General features: G+C 40.8%; 1 protein-coding gene and 1 long non-coding RNA gene across 2 annotated transcripts in view; both read right to left on the bottom strand.

The window, feature by feature from the left end:
* Positions 1 to 1,216: 1,216 nt before the first annotated feature.
* On the bottom strand, positions 1,217 to 11,138 carry LOC149456442 (uncharacterized). Its single transcript, XR_016313890.1, has 3 exons — positions 9,151 to 11,138; positions 5,921 to 6,156; positions 1,217 to 3,064 (listed from the first exon to the last, which is right to left on the bottom strand). It is a non-coding gene; the product is annotated as an uncharacterized LOC149456442 (long non-coding RNA).
* Positions 11,139 to 11,153: 15 nt separating this feature from the next.
* The window catches only part of CAPN14 (calpain 14), a 51,481-nt gene continuing 36,911 nt past the window's right edge, over positions 11,154 to 25,723 (bottom strand). The window contains exons 16-21 of the mRNA XM_089685115.1: positions 24,666 to 24,723; positions 22,660 to 22,724; positions 21,220 to 21,288; positions 16,601 to 16,679; positions 13,953 to 14,069; positions 11,154 to 11,275 (exon numbers count right to left, since the gene is read on the bottom strand). Coding sequence (XP_089541241.1) covers positions 11,154 to 11,275; positions 13,953 to 14,069; positions 16,601 to 16,679; positions 21,220 to 21,288; positions 22,660 to 22,724; positions 24,666 to 24,723 — 510 coding nt within the window. The remainder of the gene's footprint in view (positions 11,276 to 13,952; positions 14,070 to 16,600; positions 16,680 to 21,219; positions 21,289 to 22,659; positions 22,725 to 24,665; positions 24,724 to 25,723) is intronic.

Below are 25,723 nucleotides of genomic sequence, written 5' to 3'. Positions count from 1 at the left end.
TCCTTTTTGGAATCCTGGACTCATCTGCTGGACTTGACATCTGCTTTGTTTGACTAATCCTTCGGGTGGTCAAACTCTCAGGTACAAGGCCAAATGATTGGGTGAAAGGTGAAGGATTCTCTCTTTTGTTCTGTTTTTTTGTTTCACTTGGCACCACCACTACTGGATCAGAATAATTTTGTATAGACTTTATTTTATGTACTATATTGTTTCACCAATATCCTTCCCTTGTAGTGATTTGGACAATATTAGTTTTTATTTGTTAATCATAAGCGCTACACTAAGTGTTTTTTTAGTTTGTTTATTTTCGCCTATATATTGTGTCATCTGCTAATTTGATTTGCAAATTCCCAAGTGCACGTTTTCTACATATATGTTATATATATATATATAATTTTATTTTTTTTCTTTAATTTCTTCTTTAAACTGGATGGATTGATTTACAAGGTGAGGCTTTACATATAATTAATTGGAAAGAAAAAAGATTCCAATAGTGAAGAGTGGAAAACCCCTCTTAGAATAGTCAGCTCCATTAGAACATTTTCCCTCATGCTCTGTTCTGGTGACAACTATAAAATATTTAATTTCCCATGACTTTTTGTACAAAAGACAATGATCACCAGGACCAATAGAGAGGTAAATCTCCCCATCAAGACCTTACTGCACACACTAAAACAAAAAAGGGCTATGCTTAAACTTTATATATTTCACTGTAAACAGAGTTTCAGTGATAGATTAGCAACTTGCATAGCTGACTGAAAAATTTTCTGATCCATCCATGGCTCTGACCTTAATGACTGCAATAGCACAAACCAAGTTGATTTACTAAAGACAATTAGATTGTTCACTTTTATAGGAATAGTCACTTTGCAAAGGAATTTGCCTGTACCTTAGTGAATAAAATAAATCTCTGCTGACTTTCAATATCCAACCATATCCAAGCATAAATACAGTTTTTTTTAAATTATCATTACACATGATGGGTTTTTCTTTCACCAGTTTTACTAAGCAAAAGGAAACTTCCCTTGAAAAGCCTATTTGCCTTTAGCAAATCAACCCCACAATTACAATGTGTCACTGCTGTAGCTTTACGTTTTTTTTATATTTGTACCTTATGGAGGACTAAATTACATCATGTATAGATCTTCCCAGGTGGCCTTCTTTACAATGTATTCTTTTTTAATAAAAAAAAAAAAGTGTAATCCACGACTTAAAATATTATAAAAAGATAATTTATTTAAATAGATAATAAAAAATAGAGTAGCACCGTTACATTAAAATACCTTTTAAATGTAAAAAAATAATAATAATATATCACAGACAAAAAAATACCAATAAAAGCAGAAATCAAATATAATAAAATACACATACAAATATAACATATGAAAGTGAGAGATACGAAAAAACAAATACACAAACAATTTGGAATTTTACAGAAATACAAACTAACCAGCAGTAACATCAAATAACCAAAAGGATACAAAACATATATTCACAGTTTTATTTTTTCGTACAATATACGTTTAATGAATTTATTGTAAACAATTCTAAATGTGCATAAATGTTTTTGTTATTGTAGGTAGACTACAATAGCCAGGTAGTTATGTTTTATTATTGTATGTAGATATTAGAGACTGCAGACACACTACAGAGATAAATACTGCAGGCATACTACAGGAAATGGTCAGAGACTGTGGATATACTACAGGAGATGGTCAAAGACTGTGGACATGCTACATGAAATGATCAGAGACTGCGGACATATTATAAGAGATGGTCAGAGATTGCAGACATCCTACAGGAGATGGCCAGAGATTGCAGACATAGTACAGGAGATGGTCAGAGACTGCAGTTATACTACAGGATATGATCAGAGATCATGAACATATTAGAGGAGATAGTCAGAGACTACAGACATCCTACAGTAGAGGGCCAGAGACTGCAGACATCCTATAGGAGAGGGTCAGAGACTGTAGACATCCTATAGGAAAGGGTCAGAGACTGCAGACATCCCATAGGAGAGGGTCAGAGACTGTAGACATCCTACAGGAGGGGATCAGAGACTGCAGATATCCTATAGGAGAGGGTCAGAGACTGCAGACATACTACAGGAAATAGTCAGAGACTGCGGACATGTCACAGGAAATGGTCAGAGACTGCAGACATACTACAGGAAATGGTCAGAGACTGCAGGTGTACTACAGGAAATAGTTAGAGACTGCAGACATGCTACAGGAGATGGTCAGAGACTGCAGATATACTTCAAGATATTATCAGAGACCATTAACATATTACATGAGATAGTCAGAGACCATTAACATCCTACAGGAGAGGGTCAGAGACTGCAGACATACTACTGGAAATGGTCAGAGACTGCAGACATACTACAGGAGAGGGTCAGAGACTACAGACATACTACAGGAGAGGGTCAGAGACTGCAGACATACTACAGGAGATGGTCAGAGACTGCAGACATGCTACAGGGGACTGTCAGAGACCACATATATACTACAGGATATTGTGAGGGACCATGAACATGTTACAAGAGATAGTCAGAAACTGCAGGCCTACTACAGGAGATGGTCAGAGACTGTGGACATGCTACAGGTGTAGTTGGGGATTGGGAATATGCTGTAGGAGCTAGAGACTGAAGACAGGTTACATGAGACTGCTAGAGATCCCTGCCAGTATGTCCCCTTACATTGTAATTCAATATTCATCAAAAAACAGAATTCACAGTGCAATACTGATTGTATACAGTACATGATTATATCATAAACAGGCCAAAAAAAATGAAATTATAGAGCCCAGAACCAGCATCCTGGGAAATATTTCAAAGCATTGTATAACATATATTTCTCAGGGTATAAGTACATCTGCATGCCATAAGTGTATACATATTTTTCATGTATGTTACAGTCAGTTGCACATCTAACGAAGCTGGAAAAGCAGCAGAAGTTGCTGGATAGTGATCCGTGTTTCACTGCGCGGTTCCTTACTTATTAGAGTGCTTCGGAGGCTTTGCACATTTGTTCCACTCTTGTGGGCACCGAGTTGTTTTTTTCTGCAGAAAACAAACATTAAACATTTAAATGAAGAGTCCAGGGCCTGCTCGGTTCAGCACCGAGGCGCACAGGAGATGACAAACACGAGGGGGCCTTGCCGAGTCTACGCTTGGTTATGCCAAATTAAACTCTGATGGGTTTAAGCAGCCGGCTTCCTCTGTTAGTTAACTAATTTATAATTCTGTTTGTGTCTGCTTCAAACACGCCAATTTTTTTTTTTTTTTACTGTCCATCTCTCTTGGAGAGATTGTGTTCAGATGAATTTATCCAGAAGTGGTTGCACTGCAGCTCCCCAGGGTGACCCTGTCCGGGAAGGGGTGGGAGTTATAAATGTTGCTGTGAACAGAAAAAAAAATGACAGCTGGTTATGGTGGACTTAAAAAAGAAGTATGGCCAAAGTTTTTTTGGCCATATATATTTTGTGGGTCACAGTAGTGCAGTTACTTTTGCTCTCCTGTAACCCAGAATCAGCTGATGGTGGGCTGTTGCCTGCTATCAGCTGATGTGGCAAAGCCATCCAATATTGTCAGGATTCACCCGGGTGTATGATTTACAGCTGGCTCTGCCTCTTAGCGTGTGGCTAAAGATCGCAGCCAGCTGCTCCCACCCCCTCCGCTGTCTGGTGCACTAAAGGAGCAGAGCAGAGATTGGTGACTGACAGACTGAGCAATAAGTAGTCATATAATTGCTCCGTTTTCAGGCTTAGAGCTGACATGGGACAGCACATTACACTGATGCTGTAGCATAGAGAGGAGTATGGATGTTAGATTTTTTTTACAGATGCATACTTCTCCTTTAAAGGGGCTATTTATACATTTTTCATACAAGATTCAAACAACTTTCACCCAAGATTCACATTTATTCTAGGTGGATATAGTTGAAAAACTGAATCCTGGGTGAAAGCAATATAAATCTTGTGTGAAAACATAAATAAGTAAACCCCAAATGGTATCTCTGGGCAGAACCTTTTTATTCAGCTAAAATCAAAATCTTGGGCTAATACATCAGATTTCTAAAACTATTCTGAGAGCATTTACAGTATTAGACTAGAACTCAGTGGTCTAAAATATTAGATTAGAATTTGGATTTTGGCTCAGAGATCTTAAAGCGGAGTTCCACTCGCACTGTCAAAAAATAAAAGTCAGCAGCTACAAAAACTGTGGCTGCTGACTTTTAAAAAACAGTCACTCACCTGTCCCACGATCCTGCAGTGTCCTCCCCGCAGTCCGTTTCACCAGCCGTCTGGTGTTCCAGGTGCCGGCATCTTCAGTGTGGGCACCCGGCTGTGACAGCTTGCAGCTTTACAGCCGGGTGCCCACTGCGCATGCGCAAGTAGCGCTGTGCTTCCTGAATGGCCCCGTCGGCTTCTGGGACCTGTCACGTGTCCCAGAAAACTTCGGGGAGGGAGGGTAGGAGGATAACGTCTGCTTCCGATCGCCTAGGTGATCACAGTGGAAGTGGGAATGGGTACCCAAGTGGGAATGGGTACCTGTCAATTTTGGGTACCCGCTCCCCAAAGGTGCCAATCCTTAATAGGGAGCGGGGGGCCAGTCTTTAAAACAGAACGTCCCCTTTTGGGTGGAGCTCCGCTTTAAGTACTAGATCAGAATTCTGATTTTAGCTCAGAAGTTTGAAATTCTAATTTGGTCTTAGTGGTCCAAACTATTAGATTGTTTTAAATGTTAGTTTAGAGCAGCCTTTTTCAACCAGGGTGCCCAGGTACCCTGGGGTGCCTTCAGGTTTCTTGAGCAGTGCCTTGGCAAAATGCTTAAAAGTTGCATACAAGTGGATCAAGCCTGCCTTTTAATTCCACAAAGCCACAGGTTTTCATTATGCGCTATTACAACCTTCCATCCACGAACAACATCCTTACAACTAATGGCTTCAATTGGTTGATAAGGAGGATGTTGGGTACCTGCACAGTGTCTTTGTTTATCTCTCCCCTGATTCTAAACCAGCACTGGGGTAAGGGAACAGAGAAACATTGGAATAATAGATAGTGCCAGTGAGCAAAGGTGTATTTGCTATTGAAGAAAAAATCACCTCTAACATTGGGTGTTCTACATGTGCATTATGTAAAAATATTAGTTTTTTACATTTTAAAATGGGGTGCCTTGAGAGTGTGTAGGATTTTAAAGGGTGCCTTGAATCAAAAAAGGTTGAGAAACACTGGTTTAGAGGTCAAAAGTATAAGTTAGAATTCTAAATTTATCTCAGAGTTCAAAAGTATTCAATCAAAATTCTGACTTCAGCTCCAATGTCAGAAATATCAGCTCAAACTTCTAAAATCAGAATTCTGAGATAAAACTTCTGACTTCTAAGAAAAATTCAGATTACAATTCTGAAAAATTGACTCAAAATTCAGATTTTATTCTGAAGCTGAAGTTTTTTTTCTCTCTGAGATCTAAAGCATTAGTAATTGTTGTGCTCGCAAATCTGATATATTAGTGTATATGATTCTGATTTCAGCTTAAAAGTCTGGAAGTATTAGCTCCAAATTCTGATTATAATTTAGATGCCTCAAGTATTACTTCAAAATTCTGATTTTAATTTACATGCCTCAAGTATTACTTCAAAATTCTGATTTTAACTCAAAAGATTAAAAATTAGCTCACATTTTTTTTTGTCTCAAATTTTTTTATCTCAAAGAATGCAACTTGAAGATACTGATATGAGGACCAATTCCTGTAGAGATTTTTGAAACAAAAGACTTTGCTTCAACAGAATGATGCTGTATCATTAAATCTATTTCACAAATGTAATGACTGGTGTAGGCCATGTAACAAAAGACAGATATTATTCCTATGTGTAGTAGAAAAAGTCATAGCAATAATGAAGTTTAGAAAAACCCTCACCTTTATAAATATTTGGCACGCTGTAACATAGGAGACTCCAAAAATAAATAAATATATAATAAATAAATATATAATAAAAAACAGCACTATAACAATATCAGAAATGTCTTCGGACAATAAACCATTCTCAAAATTGTGTCAAAAATGTTTGCAATAGTCTTCATATTGCTGGGTTAAGATCAGAAGGGAGCAGGGTCATGTTGTCATTCTCAAGCATATAGCGTCCACATCATCCACTGAAAGGAAACATAATTTAAATTAGTAATTCAAAGTCATTGGCTTTAAAACGTTGCAATTTTACCAATGAATACATTAAAATGATATTTCTGGATTGTAAAATTCTTTTGTTTACCCTTTTTATCTTTAACATGTTTTTTTTATTTGTCCTCCTTTTTCGTCTGTAAAAAAAATCCTAATTTCCATTTGGGATTTTGCTTTATTTAGTTACATTTCAGACTTTTTCCCCCCCCCAAAAAAATAATTTTCCTGAGCTGTGTAAAAAAAAGTATTGGAGCCAGAAATAGCATTTTCAGGATGTGACCGCAATTTCTTTCCTCCATTTTCACCTTGCTTTCATGCTGAACACTACATATTTATTATTCATATTTAAAAAAATATATATATATATATATATATGTATGTGTGTGTGTGTGTATATATATATATATATACACACACACACATTTTTCAACATGTTTAGCTGCCTATATACAATTTTATGTGTTGGGCTCCATGGAGGTTGCATGGCTACTGCTCACTTGAGGACAAGGACCTCATCGCTATAGATGCTGAGAAGGTGACATATCTATCTAATATTGAAGTGTCCAATTCAGGTGGCTTTAGCCTTTAAATTATTCACAATACTGCAACCATTGATGCCAAAATGTTAATGCCTTAATATGTCAATACAGCCCCTGTGCAGACACATAACACTCGTTCAGTGCTCAGATCTTCCCTATAGAGGGCCATTCATCTTCACCTTTTGACTCAATAAATTGAAAGTCAAAGAAAAATACAGTTATTAACATCCGCTAATTATACCGTATGAATCAAACAGACACTAATCACCGTTGAGCACTGCACTTTAGACTGGGATATATTCAGCCCTTGTGGCTTTCCTGTGACATCGCTAAAATATCCTCCATTACTTTGCATGATCTGCTATGTCAGAAATGCATTTGGAGGATTTATGAAAAGCATATAATGTTCCGCTATACTATTACCAATTGGATGAGTTAAAATGTTAAACATGTATTAACATAGTAGAAGTTCAGAAGCATTTTACAGAGATTGCTCCCAAGAAGCTATTTGATTGTTGTTGACATGGTCAGTAATTAAAGTGAACCTATCATCAGACTTATTTTGTCACAGTAGCTGCATGCATGACATATAATGTGTAAGTGGAACCTGTCCAGGTATTTATTACATCTCACAAAGATCACAGTACTCCCCCAGACAATGCTCAAGGGTCAGCACCTACAGCCCGGACTGAGATGCCAGCTTAGAGGTGACACAATCATGTAAATCCTGGTGCCTGTGCAGTTCTTGGCAGTGTTCACAAAAATCTGACACTGCTGCAGCCTTTCACCTTGTGATTTGCTACAAAGTTATAATGTTGCAGTCCTCACTGGAGGCAGAGGAGACTTAGGAAATGCACCCTCCTGCCTGCAGCAAACTAATGACATCATCTCAGCTTAGGCAAAGTCATTAACAACTACAAGGGTGCTTTTTAACTTTTTTTTCTGAAAAATTATATTGTTGCACTGTATTGAGATATGTTAGAAATGTTGATCATGCAGAATTACCAACTACATGAATTAATTCCTGACATGTCACAATACAGAGCAAAACTATAATAATTGATAGGTTCACTTGAATTTATTTTACTGCAATTGGCTTGTTGTATTTTTTTTCTTCTGCTAGATTAGTAGTCTCCAAATTGCGGCCTAGGGGCTAGATATGGCCCTTTGCTTGCATTTATCTGGACCTTGGGGCATTATTTCCCCTACTGTCAGCAACAGTGGGGCATAGTACCTGCCACTTACAATAGGGCACTATTCCGCCTACTGACACCAATGATGGGGCACTATTCCTCCCAGTGACACCATTGATAGGGAACTATTATTTCAAGTGACACCAATGATGGTTCATCATTATTTTCACTAACACCATTGATGAGGAACTATTCCTTCCACTAACACCATTGATGGGGCACTGTTCCTCCCACTGACACCAATGATAGAGCAATATTCCTCCAAGTGAGACCAATGATGGTTCATCATTCCTTTCATTGACACCATTGATGGGGGACTATTCCTTTTACTGATATCAATGATGGGGCACCATTTCTCCAAGTGACACCAACGATGGGTCACCATTCCTTCCACTGACACCAATGATGGGGCACTATTCCTCCAAGTGACACCAACGATGGGTCACCATTCCTATTGACACCACTGATGGGGCACTATTCCCCCCACTGACACCAATGATGGCGTACTATTTCTCCTACTGAAACCAATGATGAGGCACCATTCCTCCCAGTGACACTAACAATGGGGCACTGTTCTCCCCACAGACATCAACGATGGCGCACTGTTTCTCCCACTAACACTAACAATGGGGCACTATTCCTGCCATTGAAAATTTCTGCTCCCGCTGGCTACAATCCTGTCCCCCTAAGGTTTGACAGACAGTGAACTGGCCCTTTGTTTAGGATGTTTGGAGACCCCTGTCCCAGACAACAACAGTATTAGGACATCCTTAGATAGTGTTTTTCTATGCTAGTGGCCAGTTCCTCAGCCATAATGCAGAGCTCTTTTATGTGATACGGTTTTATGTGAAACTGTTTTGCACACTCAGAAACTGAGAGACAGCATGTTCAGATAAGTAAGCTGACAAAGTGCACAAAAAGACATAAAATCAGCCTCATAAAACAGCCGGAAAGACATGAAATTAAAATAATGTATTCATAATGCTTCAGTTAACTGACCCTTAGTTCTATTATACTCTGCTGTTGTGCACACTTAGAAGCCTGGGGGCAGCATGTGACATCATGTGACTATGTAACTAAAAGCAGAGGAACACGTTACATGTTGAGAAATATTGTCCTACATTGTCTACACCACCAGTGACCCAATAAAGCCAGGGTGTTCAGAAAATGGTAAAATAAAAAACAATTTGGAGATCCAGGATGTCCCTGCTGAAAAGAGAAACGACAGTGTGCATACCTCATCCTCCTGGAGATAGATCCCTTTTCCATCTTGACTTAAGTTTTTAAACACCTCTGCAATCAAAAGAAAGTTTTATGTAAGCAGATTGCTTTGTTCAAAGCAAAATTAAAAAGTAATGATGACCAACCACCCATAGCAACCAATCAAATTTCAGCATTCATTGGTGCAAAGGATACAGCACAATGAATGGCAGTCGCCACTTTGTTACTATGGGGCCCCTGAGCACAGCACTCAATACCTTTCTGGAAAGAATTAAATTAATAGATTGTGATATTTAGTCAACTTCTACCCAAAAGCTTTTAGGAAGGTTAGATGGGTGATTTACAGTACATCTTTTAGACATAATATTGGGGAAGTCCCTTTTTGCTTGATATGTATTTGCAATGGAAATTGTGGTTCCCTGTTCACTCCTGCTTTAACTCAAGGAAATGACCCTCCACCATCTTCTAGAACACACAACATATGGAACGTATTTAAAACCCCAATTATCTTTCAGAGTGGGGGAGGATCAGAACCTCTGTTCATTTTTAGATTGCCGTGACAATAATTTAAAGCGGCCTTTCTCCACCTCTCTTTTCATTAGTGGTCAGTATAGAAGTGACCCCTTTGGTCTCTTGGATACACTGGTGGTTAGTGGAAAATTGCCACCTTGGATTAGTGGTCATTGTAAGTGGAAGATCAATCCACCATCGCTCACTGTCCAAGGAACTCCTAGCAGGTACTGGAGGAACCCAGGTCTCCGGGGAACCTTGGTTGGGAAAGGCTGCCTTAAAGCATTTGATCACTTTTGAATGAATAATATTTAACTGATCAGTTTTCCATAGCTGTCTGGAGTTCTGCTTTAATGGTTCTGAAAGCACCCATCTGACCTTAATATTAAAAAGCAATCATATGACTAATCAGATTGGCAAAGAAATAATTGACTTGCTTGACTCAACGACGTGTCTCGCTTAGATTGAAGGATTGATTAATGTAGTAATTGCACTGGACGGTTGATATTAAAGGATCAGTTCACCCAATTTGCTATTGTTTACATTTTTTGTAGATCTTGGAGAGTCAAACTATCTGACAGTTTCTTTTCTTGAGGACTTTGTCGGTGAGATCTCTGCACTGAGCTCCTGAGTCTGCACACCTGCTGTGCCTATTATGAAGGGCTCCCAAAATTATTTATTCCATATTATGGAGAATGTAACAGAATGAAACTGAAATGTGAAAAGGTGGGCTGGAATACCCAAAACTTCTAGATGGACAAGAACAGAGTCAGACATTATGGCAGGGAGATCTCAGTGTAAGACAAGGGTGTCAAACTGGTCCCTCCAGCTGTTGTGAAACTACCTGTCCCATCATGCCTCTGCATTTCAGAGTCATGCTTGTAACTGTCAATCTTGCAATGCCTCATGGGACTTGTAGTTTGCAACAGCTGGAGGGCAGCCAGTTTGACACCCGTGGTGTAGGAATACCCATGACAAATAAGAACCTAGAAAGGTAGGAGTTAAAATATTGGGTGGACTGATCATTTAAATTCACACACACTTTAGATGTGTGGTCATCATGTCTTTGATAACAAAGCAATTGGTTTGAAAGATCAGAAGTGAGTTTAATAGATAGGTTTACCCTTTTTTCACTTTGGTTTACGCAATAAAACAACGCTAAGTCCATGTGAAAAGTGCAGCAAAGCATATAAACCAATCAGAAATGGACATGGCTGAAAAAAAATATATTTTTGGCCATTATGAATTTTAGCTGCTTAAACCTCATTGTTGAACTTTACATTGGTTTATGGAATAAGCTCTTTGATTGCGCCTTCAATAAGGCAAAGCACAAAGTGCATGACATGCTATCAAGTATTAACCAGTTAGAACTTTTTTTTCATGGATATATTGTGAACTGACAAATACCCAAATATTATACGTGATTATAATTAATAGCATGACATTAACATATGAGCCCTTAATATGTCCTACATTTTGCAAAAACGTCATGAACGTCCCTTCCCCACGTCATACCTGTACCGCTGGTGGGCGGTGACGATAGTACAAAGTGGGGTAGGGACTGGTAGAGGCACGCCAAGACGATCGTGGAGCCGGCGGCAAGGACAAGGTTCGGCGTAGAGTACGAGGCCCTGCAAAGGGGAGGAGGAGCACAGCTTGCATTAGTGAGCAATGCACAGCTGCCAACAACAGGGGGCAGTACTGCTCCCAATTGACTCCTCCCTCCCCTTCATGGGACCGCGGACATTAGCCTGCAGACGATAATTCCCATCAGACTCCAGGCCTTGTCTCCTGGTTACCATTAATTCAGTCATTTTGTATACCTAGAACTGAACACTTGCAAGAAATCTCATTAGACATTTGGACTACTGGTGATGTTTTGCAGAAAAGAAGTAAACAATATAAAATGTAGAATATTAACTAAATGTTGGGCCATCTAACACATACTGGTGCAAATTTAAATGCTAAGTAAAAAGGAAGGTGGAGAGTATAGAATATAAAAGCCCAACTGAGCTTTCAGTTTAAATCAGCTAAATACATTCCAGGTGCATCAAATCAAAAGATGGGCAAAACCTTAGGCTACTTTCACACTGATCTGCCGTGCTTTTGCCGCTTTTTTTAAAGGACACATGACTTAAGACTGCATCAATAACGCTTCTCAGAGGTGTTTTCCATTGATTTCAATGGGAAGAGGTGTTTTTGGGGCATTTTTTTTTAACTCCCCAAACATGCCCCAAAGATGCTGCAAGCTGGGGTTTTTACACCACACTGCAAGCGCAACGCCTCGGTGTGAAAACATACATAGATATACATTCACATACATAGGGAAGCAGTTTTCTTGAGCTTTTCAGGCGCTTTTTTTAACGCAAAAACGCTTGAAAAACTCCTCAGTGTGAAAGTAGCCTTAACCACATCCCAACCGCCCTATAGAAGATATACTGCTACAGGACAGCAGGGGTGCGCAAAATCATGTATATATACGTGATTTTGTATTTCCAGGTAGGGGGTGAGAAAACCTACCTGCACCGCCATTCACGGCTGTCAATCACTGGGTCTTGGCCAGTGATTCCCCACTGGTGCCCGCTAATTACCGAGCACCTCTGATGGGGAGGAGGACTGCTTTGTATACTAACAGTCCTCCTCTCTGTCACCTTGGGCACACTGCTCTGGATAGCAGCGCACAGTACAGCCATCCAGAGCAGTGTGCTTACAGTGAAGCACCAACACACCGCCCTCCAGTAAAACACTCCCAGCACACAGTTAACCCTTTGATCGCCCCTCATGTTCAGCCCTTCCTGCCCAGTGTCATTAGTACAGTGTCAGTGCTTTTTTTTTTAGCACTGATCAATCTATTGGTGTCACTGGGGATGTCAGTGACACCAAGTCAGTTCCCCCCCAGTGTCAGAATGCCCACTGCAGTCCCGCAGTCTCGCTATAAGTTGCTGATTGCTGCCATTACTAGTAAAAAGAATAAAATTCCAGTATCTATACAGCCATTTGTAAATGCTATAACTTTCACGTAAACCAATTAATTTACACGTATTGGGATTTTTTTCTACCAAAGACATATAGCAGAATACATTTTGGAGTAAATTTATGACGAAATTTGATTTTTTAAAAAATTTTTACTGGACATGTTTAATAGCAAAAACTCAAAATTATCTTTTTTTTTCTCAAAATTGTCGGTCAATTTTTTTTCAAAGCGACTTCGGTAATGTCCATTGGAACGGCTCTCATAGAGATACATGGCATTTCACATGTCCTGCGATTTTGGGTCTCACAAGTTGCAGGAGTGTGAACCGAGCCTTAAAAGTGAAGTGCAGGATTTTTTTTTTCATACTTATCTAGGTGCATGCTGCATTGGTCTCCGGCCGGCTCTAAGGCTGAGAACTCACATTATCACTGATCGCTGAGTTCTCACAGCCGCTCTGAGCAGAGAGCATGACTGTCAGTCACCGCTCTCTGCTCTGCCCCCCCCCCCAGTGATGGGCTGTGTAAGGGGAGGGAACAGCTGAGTCAGGCTCTCAGCAGTTCGCTCAAAGGCCGAGCCAGGTGCCGCTCCAGACTCTAAGGTGGATCCCGACTTTAAAGTCGGGATCTTTCCCCAGCCTGGACTGACTGGGGTCCAGGCAAATGAACTGCACTCCTGTGATCCACAGGAGAAGCACATTCAAAAGAGTTTTGGCTGTACTCCTCCTTTAATGGACCCTTAGACTTTACTATGCTTAGGGGAATGTATTTAGATGATTTAAAGTAAAGGCTCAGTCGTAATCTAACAAAGGAAACTTTTAACAGTTTCTTTTTTACTCATTTCCATTAATAAGGCACATCATCCTTCTAAGAAATAATGATGAAAATGAAAATATAAATATAACAAAACAATATAAAATAAAAAAGATGAATAATAAATTGGCTGTGCTAAGAGTATGGAGCATATACAAGAATCTATAGCAGCCAATCAGTCTGCTGAAGTCAGTCGTTTGCAGATTAGCGGGGACAGGTTACGCATTGTTCCTTGATGCAAGCACGGCTCTCCAACACTGGCTGTATCTGAATACGGCTCACAAGATGACATTTTGAGGTCATGGATTCCTCATATAATCTACCAGGAATATCTGCAATCTTAAAATAAATAGCCTCTTCTGTAGTATTCAATGACTGAAGTATTACTTAATGTCCTTAATTATATTCCTATGCTCCTCTTAGCCACCATTTATCAAGTGCGACCCCTCCCCCCATATCCCAGGAAAGCAGAATGCGCCCGGGGCGATCAATGCACTCCTATGGTCATGCGGTGCTTTGACGTACCTCCATTGATCTCCAGCCTCAGCATGAGGCAGACAAAATTCTCAAAATTGATTTTCAGAGAGGAGTTGCCATATCGCAGCGCCATTAAGTTGCAAAATTGATGGCTTAATGTTATTCCTTTTGAGCAGGAGAAAGAAAAAAAAATGAACGTAAGAAGGTGCAAATTAATACTAAAACAAAATAATAACAAAGAGAAAAACAATAACGTGATTGAGGATATCTATTTCTAACTGTGTCTGCATTACTAAAATAAAACAGCCAATCAAAACCTATGTTCATGCTTACAGACACAACAAATCTAAGCATACAATACTCCTCTGACCAGGGGCGGACTGACAACTCATGGGGCCCCCAGGCAATAGGGGATTATGGGGCCCCTGTGTCCTTGCCCACACTCAAAAAAAGCCTATAAAAAAGGTACCAGGGGCATTTCATAGGGCCCCGTACTGACCCTGGGCCCTCGGGCAGTGCCGAGTTCTCGAATGGTCAGTCTGCCCCTGCCTATGACTGCTAAAGTCTCAACTCTGTCTGGAAATGCATGCTGGAAATTGTAGTTCCTCTAAGAAAGTTATCTATTCTTAGGTTGAGCAATCATTATAAAATCTGATTCAGGAATCTCCTTTAGATCTACCTTCAACTATGTTGTGCAAGTCCTGTCTGATTCCATACTAATTAAATAGATTGCTTAGTTATGTCCTTAAATTACATGTGTGGTGTTGTATACCATCCCTCTGAAGAACAATCCATGGTGGATCATTTTTCAGGGGCATTTGACATGTGGCTTGGAGGTGATATGTCACCTCCTGAATACCTGTTTTAACAAGGGAAAGCCAGCAGCACCGTGCTGCAGCCGCGTACATTGACCACAGTTATAGTGCGGTCTCTTGTGTAAACTAGGTCTTAAGGAGTTTGTACAGAGATTGCATAGTGTATGGCCAGCCTTAGGTTATATCCCAGCAAATATACAAAAAACAGAGGCTCAGATAATGTAGTAGAAAGCTACAGCTCTGTACCAGGAGTAACAAGTCCTGGATAACCTGTTGGTGGCACTGTGCCTCTCAGAATGGGAGGTTGTATTTTTAGTATCCACCAGCGGGTGTGTCCCAGCAGCCATCAGATTCCAGTAAACTGCATCCACCTGATGCTGGCTGCTGAGAGGGTATTTAGTCCCACCTCTACTATTACACTTCGCTTCAGTCATTTGCTTTGCTAGCCAGATGCTTCTTGCCATTTATCCTGCTCCTGATCTTGCTCTTGCCCTGCATCCTGTACTCCATACCTTGCACCCTGCGGCCTTATATGTGCTCCCTTTATTCCTGATCCCAGTCCCTGATCCCGCTTCCCCCTCCTTCTTGCATCTCTGGTATTACCCTGTTTATCTGTGTTCATCATTTTTGTACATATTGTATCTAGTTTGTTAGTTAGGCTGTTACTTAGGGTGCTAGTTAGGCATTTTTGCTGTGGTTATGGTTCACGTGTATCTTCACATTTGCTGTGTTTGCTGGTGTTTAGATGATTTAAGTTTCATTGTAAAGCTACATTCACACTAGCTTTGTAAACAGGCATTTTGCAGGCATTTGAGGGGCATTTTTAACGCTCCTCAAATGCCTATGACAATTAAACACATGGCAGCACACAGTGCTGTTCACACTGAAGCATTAGCGTTGCAGCAAAATTGACACCCCATGTCAAGTCAGGAGGAGTTGAAGCCTTTCAACTCCTCCCATTCAAGTCTATGGTGATGCTCCTCAAATGCCTGGCAGGCATTTGCAGGGCGGAAATACCATTAACTACATGAGAGGCATTTGTGGTGCGGTTTTACTGCTTGGAAAACGCCAATGAAACACTTCAAAAACGCGCATAGGGTGTTTGGGGAGCAACTGGGGAGTGTTTGAGGAGCATTAAAACCGCTCCCCAAACTCCCGTCTAACGCCTGTCAAACCCTATAGGGGTGTTTGGAAAGAAGTCAAGTGTGAACAAGCCCTAAATAAATCTTATTTAACCTCTTCACGCCGGCTGAACGCAAATGTGCGGCCTCCCGGCATCTGGGCCTAGACGCCGAGCGGCCGCACATTTGCGTTCTATTAAAAAAGAACATATGTGCTGAGAGCGCGCACCGTGTGCACTCCCAGCACACATGTCCGGTACTCACGGAAAGGTCCCGATCTCCTGGGACCTTTCCCGATCATGTGACCACTGTAGCAGCGTGTCATGGCAGTCACGTTACCCTATAAACCCCGCCTCCCGACTTCTGAAACCCTTAAAGGGCCGGGAGGCGCCGGCGCGAAGGGGTTAAAGCATACACAGTCTGGTCTCCTAAGCGTACCCACGCAGATCTAGCCATCCCTGTTGCTGATCCCTGACAAGGAGTTTTTTTGGCTATCAATTCATTGGCAGGAAAGCTACTCAATGAATGAAAGGAATGAAAAATTTACTATTTGGGCTTATATGTTTTTAAATAAATGTTTATCATCTTCAGAAGGAGGTCAGCAATGGGAGCCTACATATTTTTCTCATGGCAGTCCTTAAAAGGACCATTGTCCTTCTAAAGCACCAGCAACAAGATACCAATCCTTTGCAGGAACCAGAACCAATCTACTAGTAATTCCTTGTGTTTGACTTTCATGAAGGTGAAAAACAAAATTTACCTTTTTCTTGTATGGCAGCTTGGAGGTCACTGAGTTTCAGAAATCCCGATCTGTCAATGTCTCTCCTTTGGAAAATCTCCTATGAAAACAATGAGATTACAAGGTTAGATTTTTTTTTTTCCTTTTTTTTTGCTTCTTTAAAAATAGAAATGCTTTATTCCGAATGGCGCGAGCAGCGCTCATAAATCTCAATTTCAGTCTGAGCAAACAGAACATTATATAATGCATCTGGGAAGATTAGCTGGGATTGACCTTTCGATGGTTGCGTGTTCTACAAGGGTAAACCTCGGTTTCCTCTATTATTCGGAGAGCGAGGGGCAGAAGATAAAAGAATATTTATGTCACCAGTGCCGTGGTGGATATATGCTCTGATTTCAAACTGCCAGGACCTATTTATTCCCTAATTGCATCATAAACACTGGCTGGTGTCAACGGTACCATGACTGTAATTAAATATTCTAAATGTACATTCTGAGCAATATGCAGGCTAGCAGGGCATATTAATGTAAGCAGCACTGTAGCCTCATTCTGTTTACTCGAAAATCAGAACAGAAAAACAAAGTTAACACATCGGTCGCATCAAACCCTACTTTAACCACTTGCCCTCCTGAGGATTTACCCCCCTTAATGACCAGGCCTCTTTTTGCTACTCGGCGCTGCACTAATTCAACTGTTAATTGCGCGCTCATGCAATGCTGCACCCAAACAAAATTTACATCCTTTTTTCACACAAATAGAGCTTTCTTTCGATGGTATTTGATCACCTGTGCGCTTTTTATTTTTCACGCTATAAACAAAAAAAGACCAAAAATTTTGAAGAAAAATGATATTTTTTACTTTCAGCTATAAAAAATATATAGTAAACTCAAAGTTAATTATAAATTTAGGCCAAAATGTATTCTGCTACATGTTTTTGGTAAAAAAAATTCCAATAAGTGTATATTGATTGCTTTGTGTGAAAGTTATAGCATCTACAAACTATGGTATAAATACTGCAATTTACGCCATTTTTTTGCTATACAGCGCTGCGCTAGTTTCACGGACAATTGTACGGTCATGCAATACGGTACATAAATGAAATTTACATCCTTTTTTCCCCACAAATTGAGCTTTCTTTCAGTGGTATTTTGATCGCCTGTGCGTTTTTTATTTTTTGCTCTATAAAAAAAAAGGCTGACAATTTTGAGAAACAAAACAATATTTTGGACTTTGCTATAAAACATGTCCAGTAAAAAAATGTAAAAATCTAATTTAGTCATAAATTTCTGCCAAAATGTATTCTGTGACATGTCTTAAAAAAAATCCCAATACGTGTAAAATACATGAAAGTTATAGCGTCTACAAATGGTGGCAATCAGCGACTTATGGCGGTGATCAGCGATTTATGACAGTGATCAGCGACTTATGGCGGGACTGCGGCGGACATTTTGACACTGGGGGGAACTGACTTGGGGTCACTAACATCCCCAGTGACACCAATACAGTGATCAGTGCAAAAAAAAAAAAAACACTGACACTGTAATAATGGCACTGGGGAGGAAGGGGTTAACTTATATTAGGTAAAGAAAGGGTTAACTGTGTGAGGGGAGTGTTTTACTAGGGGGCGGGGGTGTGTACTTCACAGGAACACGCTGATCCCGAGAGATAAAGTCTTCTCTCAGGTTCAGCATGCTCTGAACTGACAGATAGCACTGCTGCATTGTTTACATTGCAGCTCTGCTATCTGTCAGTGATTACTTGTAATTGCCGGCATCCGGCGGGAAATGACCTGCTGGGAGCCGGTGACGGACACCCGCTGCCACAATCGGCGGGACGGGTAGGGCAGGCACGAGCCTCGTGCGCGCCCCCTACCTGTTTTGCACAGCGACGTTAAAAGACGGCGCTGTGCGCACAGGTGCCTCCCTGCCGCAGTAAAAACACTGCGGCGGGTTGGCAAGCGGTTAAAATTGTGCGACTTACAGTGAAGCCGCACGATTTCGAAGTCGGATGACATGTCGATTTCAGGTGCGATTTGCAAGACATTATTATTATTATACAGGATTTATATAGCACCAACAGTTTGCTCAGCGCTTTACAAAATATCTGATACAGATGTCTATGCAAATCACACCAAAAGTAGTGCATGTACTACTTTAGAAATCGGTGTGGCTCCGACCAAGTTGGAACCGCACTGATATGACCGCTCTAATAGCGGACAATAGGCTGTGATTTTGCATGCAATTTGCATGCCGTGCGACTTGTAATTCCATCCAGTGTGACTGGGGTCTTAAAGTGAACAAATATTTCACTGCATTTGGAAGGTTTTATTCCCTTCATGAGCTGGCCATTTTTTTGCTATTCAGGGCTGAACTACTTTATCTGGTAGCTGAACATTCATCTAAAATAAAAACCATCTTCTTAATTCTTTATTCCTTTGATGTAATAATCCAAATGTGGTATAGGCATCCACCGTGTACCTCAAAAAGATTTTTGGACTTTCAGGGTGAAAATGTGACTTTTTGAGTGTCAATTAAGGGTTTTCGTTATTTGTTTTATTTTATTTTATTTGAACACCGATTTTTGAATATTAGCTGATCATTCATGCAACACTGTACCCAAATAAAATTTATATAATTTTTTTGACACAAATAGAGCTTTCATTTAGTGGCATTTAATCACTACTGGGTTTTTTATTTTTTGCTATATGAACGAAGAAAACACAGAAGATCTTGAAAAAAAAAAGATATTTTCTCATTTCTTTTACAACATATCAAATAAAATCAAATTTATTCATAAATTTAGGACAAAATGTATTCAGCTACATGTCTTTGGTAAAAAATATAAAATCCCAATACGTGTATATTAAATGGTTTGTGTGAAAAGTTATAGTCTACATACTATGGTATATATATTTGAAAAGTGATCAAACCTGATGTATTGATGGCTTATATAATTTCTTGAGGCCCTTAAAATGCCAAGACAGTAAAAAATATCTCCCAAATGACCCCTTTTTGGAAAGTAGACAGTCTGAGATATTTAGTAAGGGGCATGGCGAGTTTTTTTATGTTGGAATGTTTTGTCATAATTTTTTGGAAAATGAAGAAATTAACTACAATTTGTTTTTGTCACTTTTTTTTTTAAACATATTGTCATCAGTGCAGTACAGTGTCATCATATCACTGGCGTTGCAATGATCAGGGATACTGACTGGTGACAGTATGTTAAAAATTAAATTTTTTAAACTTTGAATAATTTTTTTTTACTTACTTTCATCGGAGTAGTTCAGTGTCACCATAGTAACACTTTTTTTTCACTTTAATTGCTGTTACAGTGATGATCACTGTAACAGCAATGTTTTGAACTGTCATGAATGGATTACATTCATTAGAGCTGTGATTGCTATTGTGCTGTGATTGGCTCACAGCTATTACATGGTACAGGGTGCTGTGATTGGCCCAGGTACCATGAGATAGCTGTGAGCCAATGACAGCATCACTATAGGAATAACAGCTGTTATGAATGAAATTCATTGTGATCGTGTAATCGCAATCCAGTTGCTGCATGCCCTCGGCTGGACGACGTACATGATCCAGCCTTCCCGTGCCGCCCTGCGGCAGTAAATGTACTGTGGCTGGGCGGCAACTGCTTAAATTATAACTAAAGGCAAAACTTTTTTTTTTTGTTTTAGACTGAGTGGATAGGGATTAGAACCCCTGCCAGTTTTATTACTGTCTATGCGCTCGTTAGGGAGCATCACCCTCCCTATTTGTCCTGTTTACCATTATCATTGAAAGGGAAAGTAAAAGACATCAGAAAAGTAATAGAGGGTAAATCTTCCAATAGAGAAACTTGTTCTGGACACACCCCAGGATTACTCACTTTGGAGGGATTCCTTCTCACTTCCTGTTTTGGTTATGGGACAGGAAGTTAAGGGGAATCTTCCCAAAGGGACACAGATTGCAAAAAACTAACAGCAGGGATTTTAACCCTCTTTCACTCTACCCAAAATGAAAAAAAAAAAAACCAAAAAACAAGTTTTGCCTTTAGTTACACTATGTCCAGCCAAAACTTTTTTATGGTTATGGATGGAGCGAGGAAGGATTAGAGTCACTGTCATGTTTTACTGCTATTGGGACCAGTTATTTTCCCTCAGATACTGTCATGGTGACAACGGTTTAACCAGACAGGAATCATGGGAACATCTGCAACAGGAAGAATATGTATCTCTTGCCAAACCATTTTTTTTTTTTTTAATTTTGATAGTTTGGGGAATGGTAAGAACTTCTGGAAGGTTTTTTTTCTGTATGTATCCTATTGGGAATATATATCCCCACTTCCTGTCTCAGAGACACAACAGGAAGTCAATGGAAAATCTCACCCTTTTTCACTAGAAAAGGGTTCCTGCTGGAAGACTTCCCCTCACTTCCTGTTCTGGTGACAACTATAATGTTTTGGATCTCTAATCAATTTCAATCCAGTGGCAATGGTTACCAGGACATATAGAGAGGGTGAATCTCCCTAGAGACACAGACAGCAGTAAAAACCCAAAAGAGATTTTCATTCTCTTCAAAACCAAAATAATAATAATAATTATTGGAAAGACACGCTTGAAAAGTTTGGGGGATGCACACAGTACTTACGTGATGAGATAGTAACTGATTCCAGAGGTTGAGAAATGCTATCATGTTCAGGGTCCCAGATGCTCTAACCTGTATCATGAGTTAAGGCACAGAACCTATTGGATGTGTTACCCCTAGTTCACATATCCGCATTCCTGCGGTCCATGTTTTGCGCAGTCATGAGAGCACATTCATTTGAATGGACTCCCTTGCCCCAGGACACGCAGGGAAGAAGTCCCTGCCCTTCCTCTGAAAAGGCAGCCCCATGGGCGGACTGACCATTTGGAAACGCGGGCACTGCCCGAGGGACCGAGGTCAGTAGGGGGCCCCATGAGATGCCCTTGGTACCTTTTTCATAGGCTTTTTTGAGTTTTGGCAAGGACACAGGGGCCCCATGATCCCCTATTGCCCTGGGGGCCCCATGAATTGTCAGTCCGCCCCTGCGCAGCCCGCACGGGAACTGAGGCTCCCAGTACGGTTGTGATTTCCAGTGTGGGCGCCTTGCCATTAGAATTAATGGCACCTGCCTGTGGGTCCGCATTCCTCTGTGCGGGTGGTGCAGCTGTACAGATTTGTGTGCGGATCCGCAGCGGCACCACCCACACATATGTAAACCAAGCCTTAATAGTTATTTAGAATGAAGCCATTTTCAGCAGCTCAGTCTCTGTGCTGGGAGCACCTCCTGCACATAAAAATTGCCTGCTTAGTGACACATATGTGCAGAGTGTGGGCGTTAAGGCCCAGCTTTTTTCTGCCACACATATGGGTTAATGGGGTGGAAATGGGTTAAAGTGGTTGTAAACCTCAGACATGAGATATAAAAAAAGCATACCCCACTACAGTGTGTATTTGCCTCAATCCAGAGCATTAAGGGTCATTTGTGTCTGCTGCTTAATTCCTCTATTATCAGCAAGAGATAAAAAGCTGACGGGGGAGAGAGCTCCAGCACACAGCCTGTGATTGACAGCCTTAGCTCTGTTCTTGTGTGCTGTGTGAAGGGGAGTGTGTGGCCTTTTCCAGTCGTCTCTCACTAAGCTCTGCAGAGTGTAATTTCAGCCCCCCTCCCCCCCGCTTTCTGAAAGCTCAGACAAGCTGTATAAATTCTGAACTTTGAAGGGCTGTAGAGAAGGGATGGCTGCAGATAAACATGAACAACATATGCAGGAGAATTTGTTTCATGTCTGTGTATCATCTGAGGCCAATCACTTCACTGGGTACATGTAAGGGTTCACAACTACTTTAAAGGTTAAAAAGACCCAAAAAGTTCAGAGCCCTCTTGGTAGATCCTTGAATTAGAATCCCATAAACCGTCCATTCCCCGAATACCCCAACTAATGAAACGCTGCACGCAGTTCTCAGAAAAATAACAGCGTCCATGATTCAGCGTAATGATTTCACGGGGCCCTGGGGCATTGTAAGCAGTTCACAAATCAAAGCATTTTCACAAATCAGAAAGGATACGTCCAACTGAGCCATAATGACTTTGCAGGCATCTAGGCTAAACTTCACCGGAGCTTGCCTTGCGCCTAGGAGAGAACACACAGATCCACATTACGGTTCCGTCACAAACAAATGATTACTAAATTAATGTCATCGCATTTAAACTAACAAAACATAAAAGGCTTGTAAAGTAAAGGAAGCATCGGCCAGGGATCTCACAATGAAATGCATGATAGACCGATGAACAGCTGCGCCAGGAGCAGGAATCAGCCGCCGGGAGACTTGTGTTTGTTCATAAATCAAGATAATTAGCTATTATTGAATTGTTACAAAGCAGGATCAATTAAAGAACTTTGACTTAATAAGTGTGCTGATAAATTTAGCGCTTTGATTGGAGTCACACGGGATTCAGGCAGGGCTGTACAAAGACAAGATCTGCGGTCAGGCTTGAATGATGACGCTCTTCTGCACAGGCTCCACCCCTTTTGTTATGTAAGATGCACTCCCGCTTTACCTTCAGCCCGGGTTCACATATATGCAGTGCGGTATATTGCATGTGATTGATAGAGGAACCACACAGCATTCCTGTGCAAATCACATGCGATTTGTGTGCGGTGCGATTGGAGCCGTACATTTTGTATGTCTCTAATCGCACCGCACCCGCACCAAAAACGTGCAGGACACTTTTTTGGGTCTGCACTAGAATCGGATCACATGGGTATTCACACCTATGAGATCTGATTCTGCACATCACAGTGCGTTTTGCGGACCGCTTTTGGGGTCTTGTTTACATACACACCTGCAGCAGTTCGCACAAACGGAGTGAAATCCTGATGCTGTGCGGAATTCACACAGAAAATGCTGAGAATTCCGCACCACATCAGTGTGAACCAGGGCTCAGTCCTGCTCCTCTCCTGAATTGAAATTGCTCACTCTGACTTCACTGCACACTGTGAGCTTCTCACAGTGTACATTAGAAGCTGCAGCAAGTCAGATAAAACTCAATTTTTATTTAATTCTTATTTAAAAACTTATTTTTTTTTTGCTGGAGGACTTTCAGCTTCATCTAGCTCTTTCCTCCCCAGCTTGACTGTCCCTGACCCACCCCATTCATTGATTGGATTCAGTTCTGTCAGTTATGGAGCTCAGCATAACATGTGAGCGTTACCTAGGGTGGTTTGTATGCAAACGCAGTGTTCCTAGGAATGCCCACTCCTGTCCATCAAGGTATTTTGATATTTGATAACTTCACCCAGGAGTCAGCCCACTGCTTGCATCAGGACTTGGGGAGTACTAAGGTAAGGTGAAGCCCCTCCCACCAGTCATGATCTGCCTGCATTGCATAGAGAAGCAAAGAGCCCCAGTGATTATGTCACTGGGTCTAAAATATGTTTAGCATGCTTGAATGATGATGGTCTTTTTTAGAGCACCCAACGTATTGTTGCATTATCATGCTCTGCAAAAACCTGAACAAAAATCCATACTGGATGCTGTCTAAATCTGGCAGTCACCACAATGTGAAGAGGCTATCACTATTGGACCACAGGTGGGGTTGAGGAACTGGCAAATTGAGGGTCGGCCCATTGTTTCTACTTACATAACAAAGACTTTTGCTTAGTACTCATGATGGGTACAACATGACAGCGGGCTCTCATTCTCCATTAAAATGGTGGCAGCCGTTAGCAGTCCCTTGAAACTGATGTTTCAGTCACTTCTAACAGGTCAGCAGTCTTTTATAATCCCTAGTAATATGCCTCTAATGGTCTAATGTGACTTGAACAGAGCCTCTACAGGGGTGTCAAACTGGTGGCCCTCCAGCTGTTGCAAAACTACAAGTCCCATCATGCCTCTGCCTTTAGGAGTCATGCTCATAACTGTCAATCTTGCAATGCCTCATGGGACTTATAGTTCGGCAACAGTCGGAGGGCCGCCAGTTTGACACCCGTGCGCGGCTAGCAGTTGCTTGTACCATGATAGCAAACAAAATATTCTCTAACAAGAAGTGAGATGACTTTTTCCACACTTACTTGTCCAGTTTCCTTTGTTCAACAGCATCTGTAGTTGGGAGACATTGATTTCTGGGTGCTGGGAGAGGAAAATGATACAGTTTAGTTTTTTTTTATTGATATTAAATCCTTAATAATGTCAACAATACCCTTTGACTTCCACTATTGCTTTTAACTAGATGCATAGGGGTTGATGCACTAAAACTGAGGAGTGCAAAATCCGGTGCAGCTGTGCATGGCGGCCAATCAGCATCTAACTGTAACTTGTTCAATTAAGCTTTGACAAAAAAATCTGGAAGCTGATTGGTTTCTATACAGAGCTGCATTAGATTTTGTACGCTCTAGTTTTAGTAAATCAAGCCCGTAATGTCCTACTTTAAGTGACCCCCCCCATCCCCCAACATTATCTTATCTACCTTAACCAATTGCCTTGCCCAGGAAAAAATCCTTCTTCTCTATGAGGTCAGTTGGCTTGAGGGTTATGAAGAGCAGGTACCACAAGGTCTTATTGGATCCCCCCTGATAACCCCATAAAACATGCTCTCTACTGGTCCAAGGCACCTTGACAGAGGGAAGCACCAAGCCAAACATGATGAGATTGTGGTTATCTTTAGATGTGAAACTTTTATGCAAAAAAGCAATGACTAGGGGATGCAGATACTATTTAGATCAGTCACAAGACTCTCTATAGCTTGGACAAAATGATCACATCTTTGCTTTCTGTTATTTGGTGTCCTTGAGAGCTGTATATAGAATGACAGGCAGCATTCTGAATCCAATAATGCAATCTTGTTCTAGGAATTTCAACAAATGCCAAATTTTCAAAAAAAGTAGCAAATTGTGACAAATTATCCATTATCCATAGTTACTGGGAGTTTTCCACCAACTACTGCTTGGCACAAAAATACGCTTGTTCTAGGCACCCAACATATATGCAACCTTAATAATATCTTTTCACAAATTGCAACTATTCAGTGAAATGTATCAAATAGGGTTTTTTCTATTTTTGACGCCCCTGCCACAATTTAATAAGAGCATGCATTGTCACACCCCTGATAGTTTATTGGGCCCATTGTGAC

The sequence above is a fragment of the Staurois parvus genome, unplaced genomic scaffold, assembly GCF_062004578.1.
Source record: "Staurois parvus isolate SC_StPar_1 unplaced genomic scaffold, SC_StPar_1.0 ptg000362l, whole genome shotgun sequence".
Classification (NCBI taxonomy): Eukaryota; Metazoa; Chordata; class Amphibia; order Anura; family Ranidae; genus Staurois; species Staurois parvus.
Note: the sequence above shows the minus strand (reverse complement) of the source record. Positions and strands in the feature narration are given on the sequence as shown.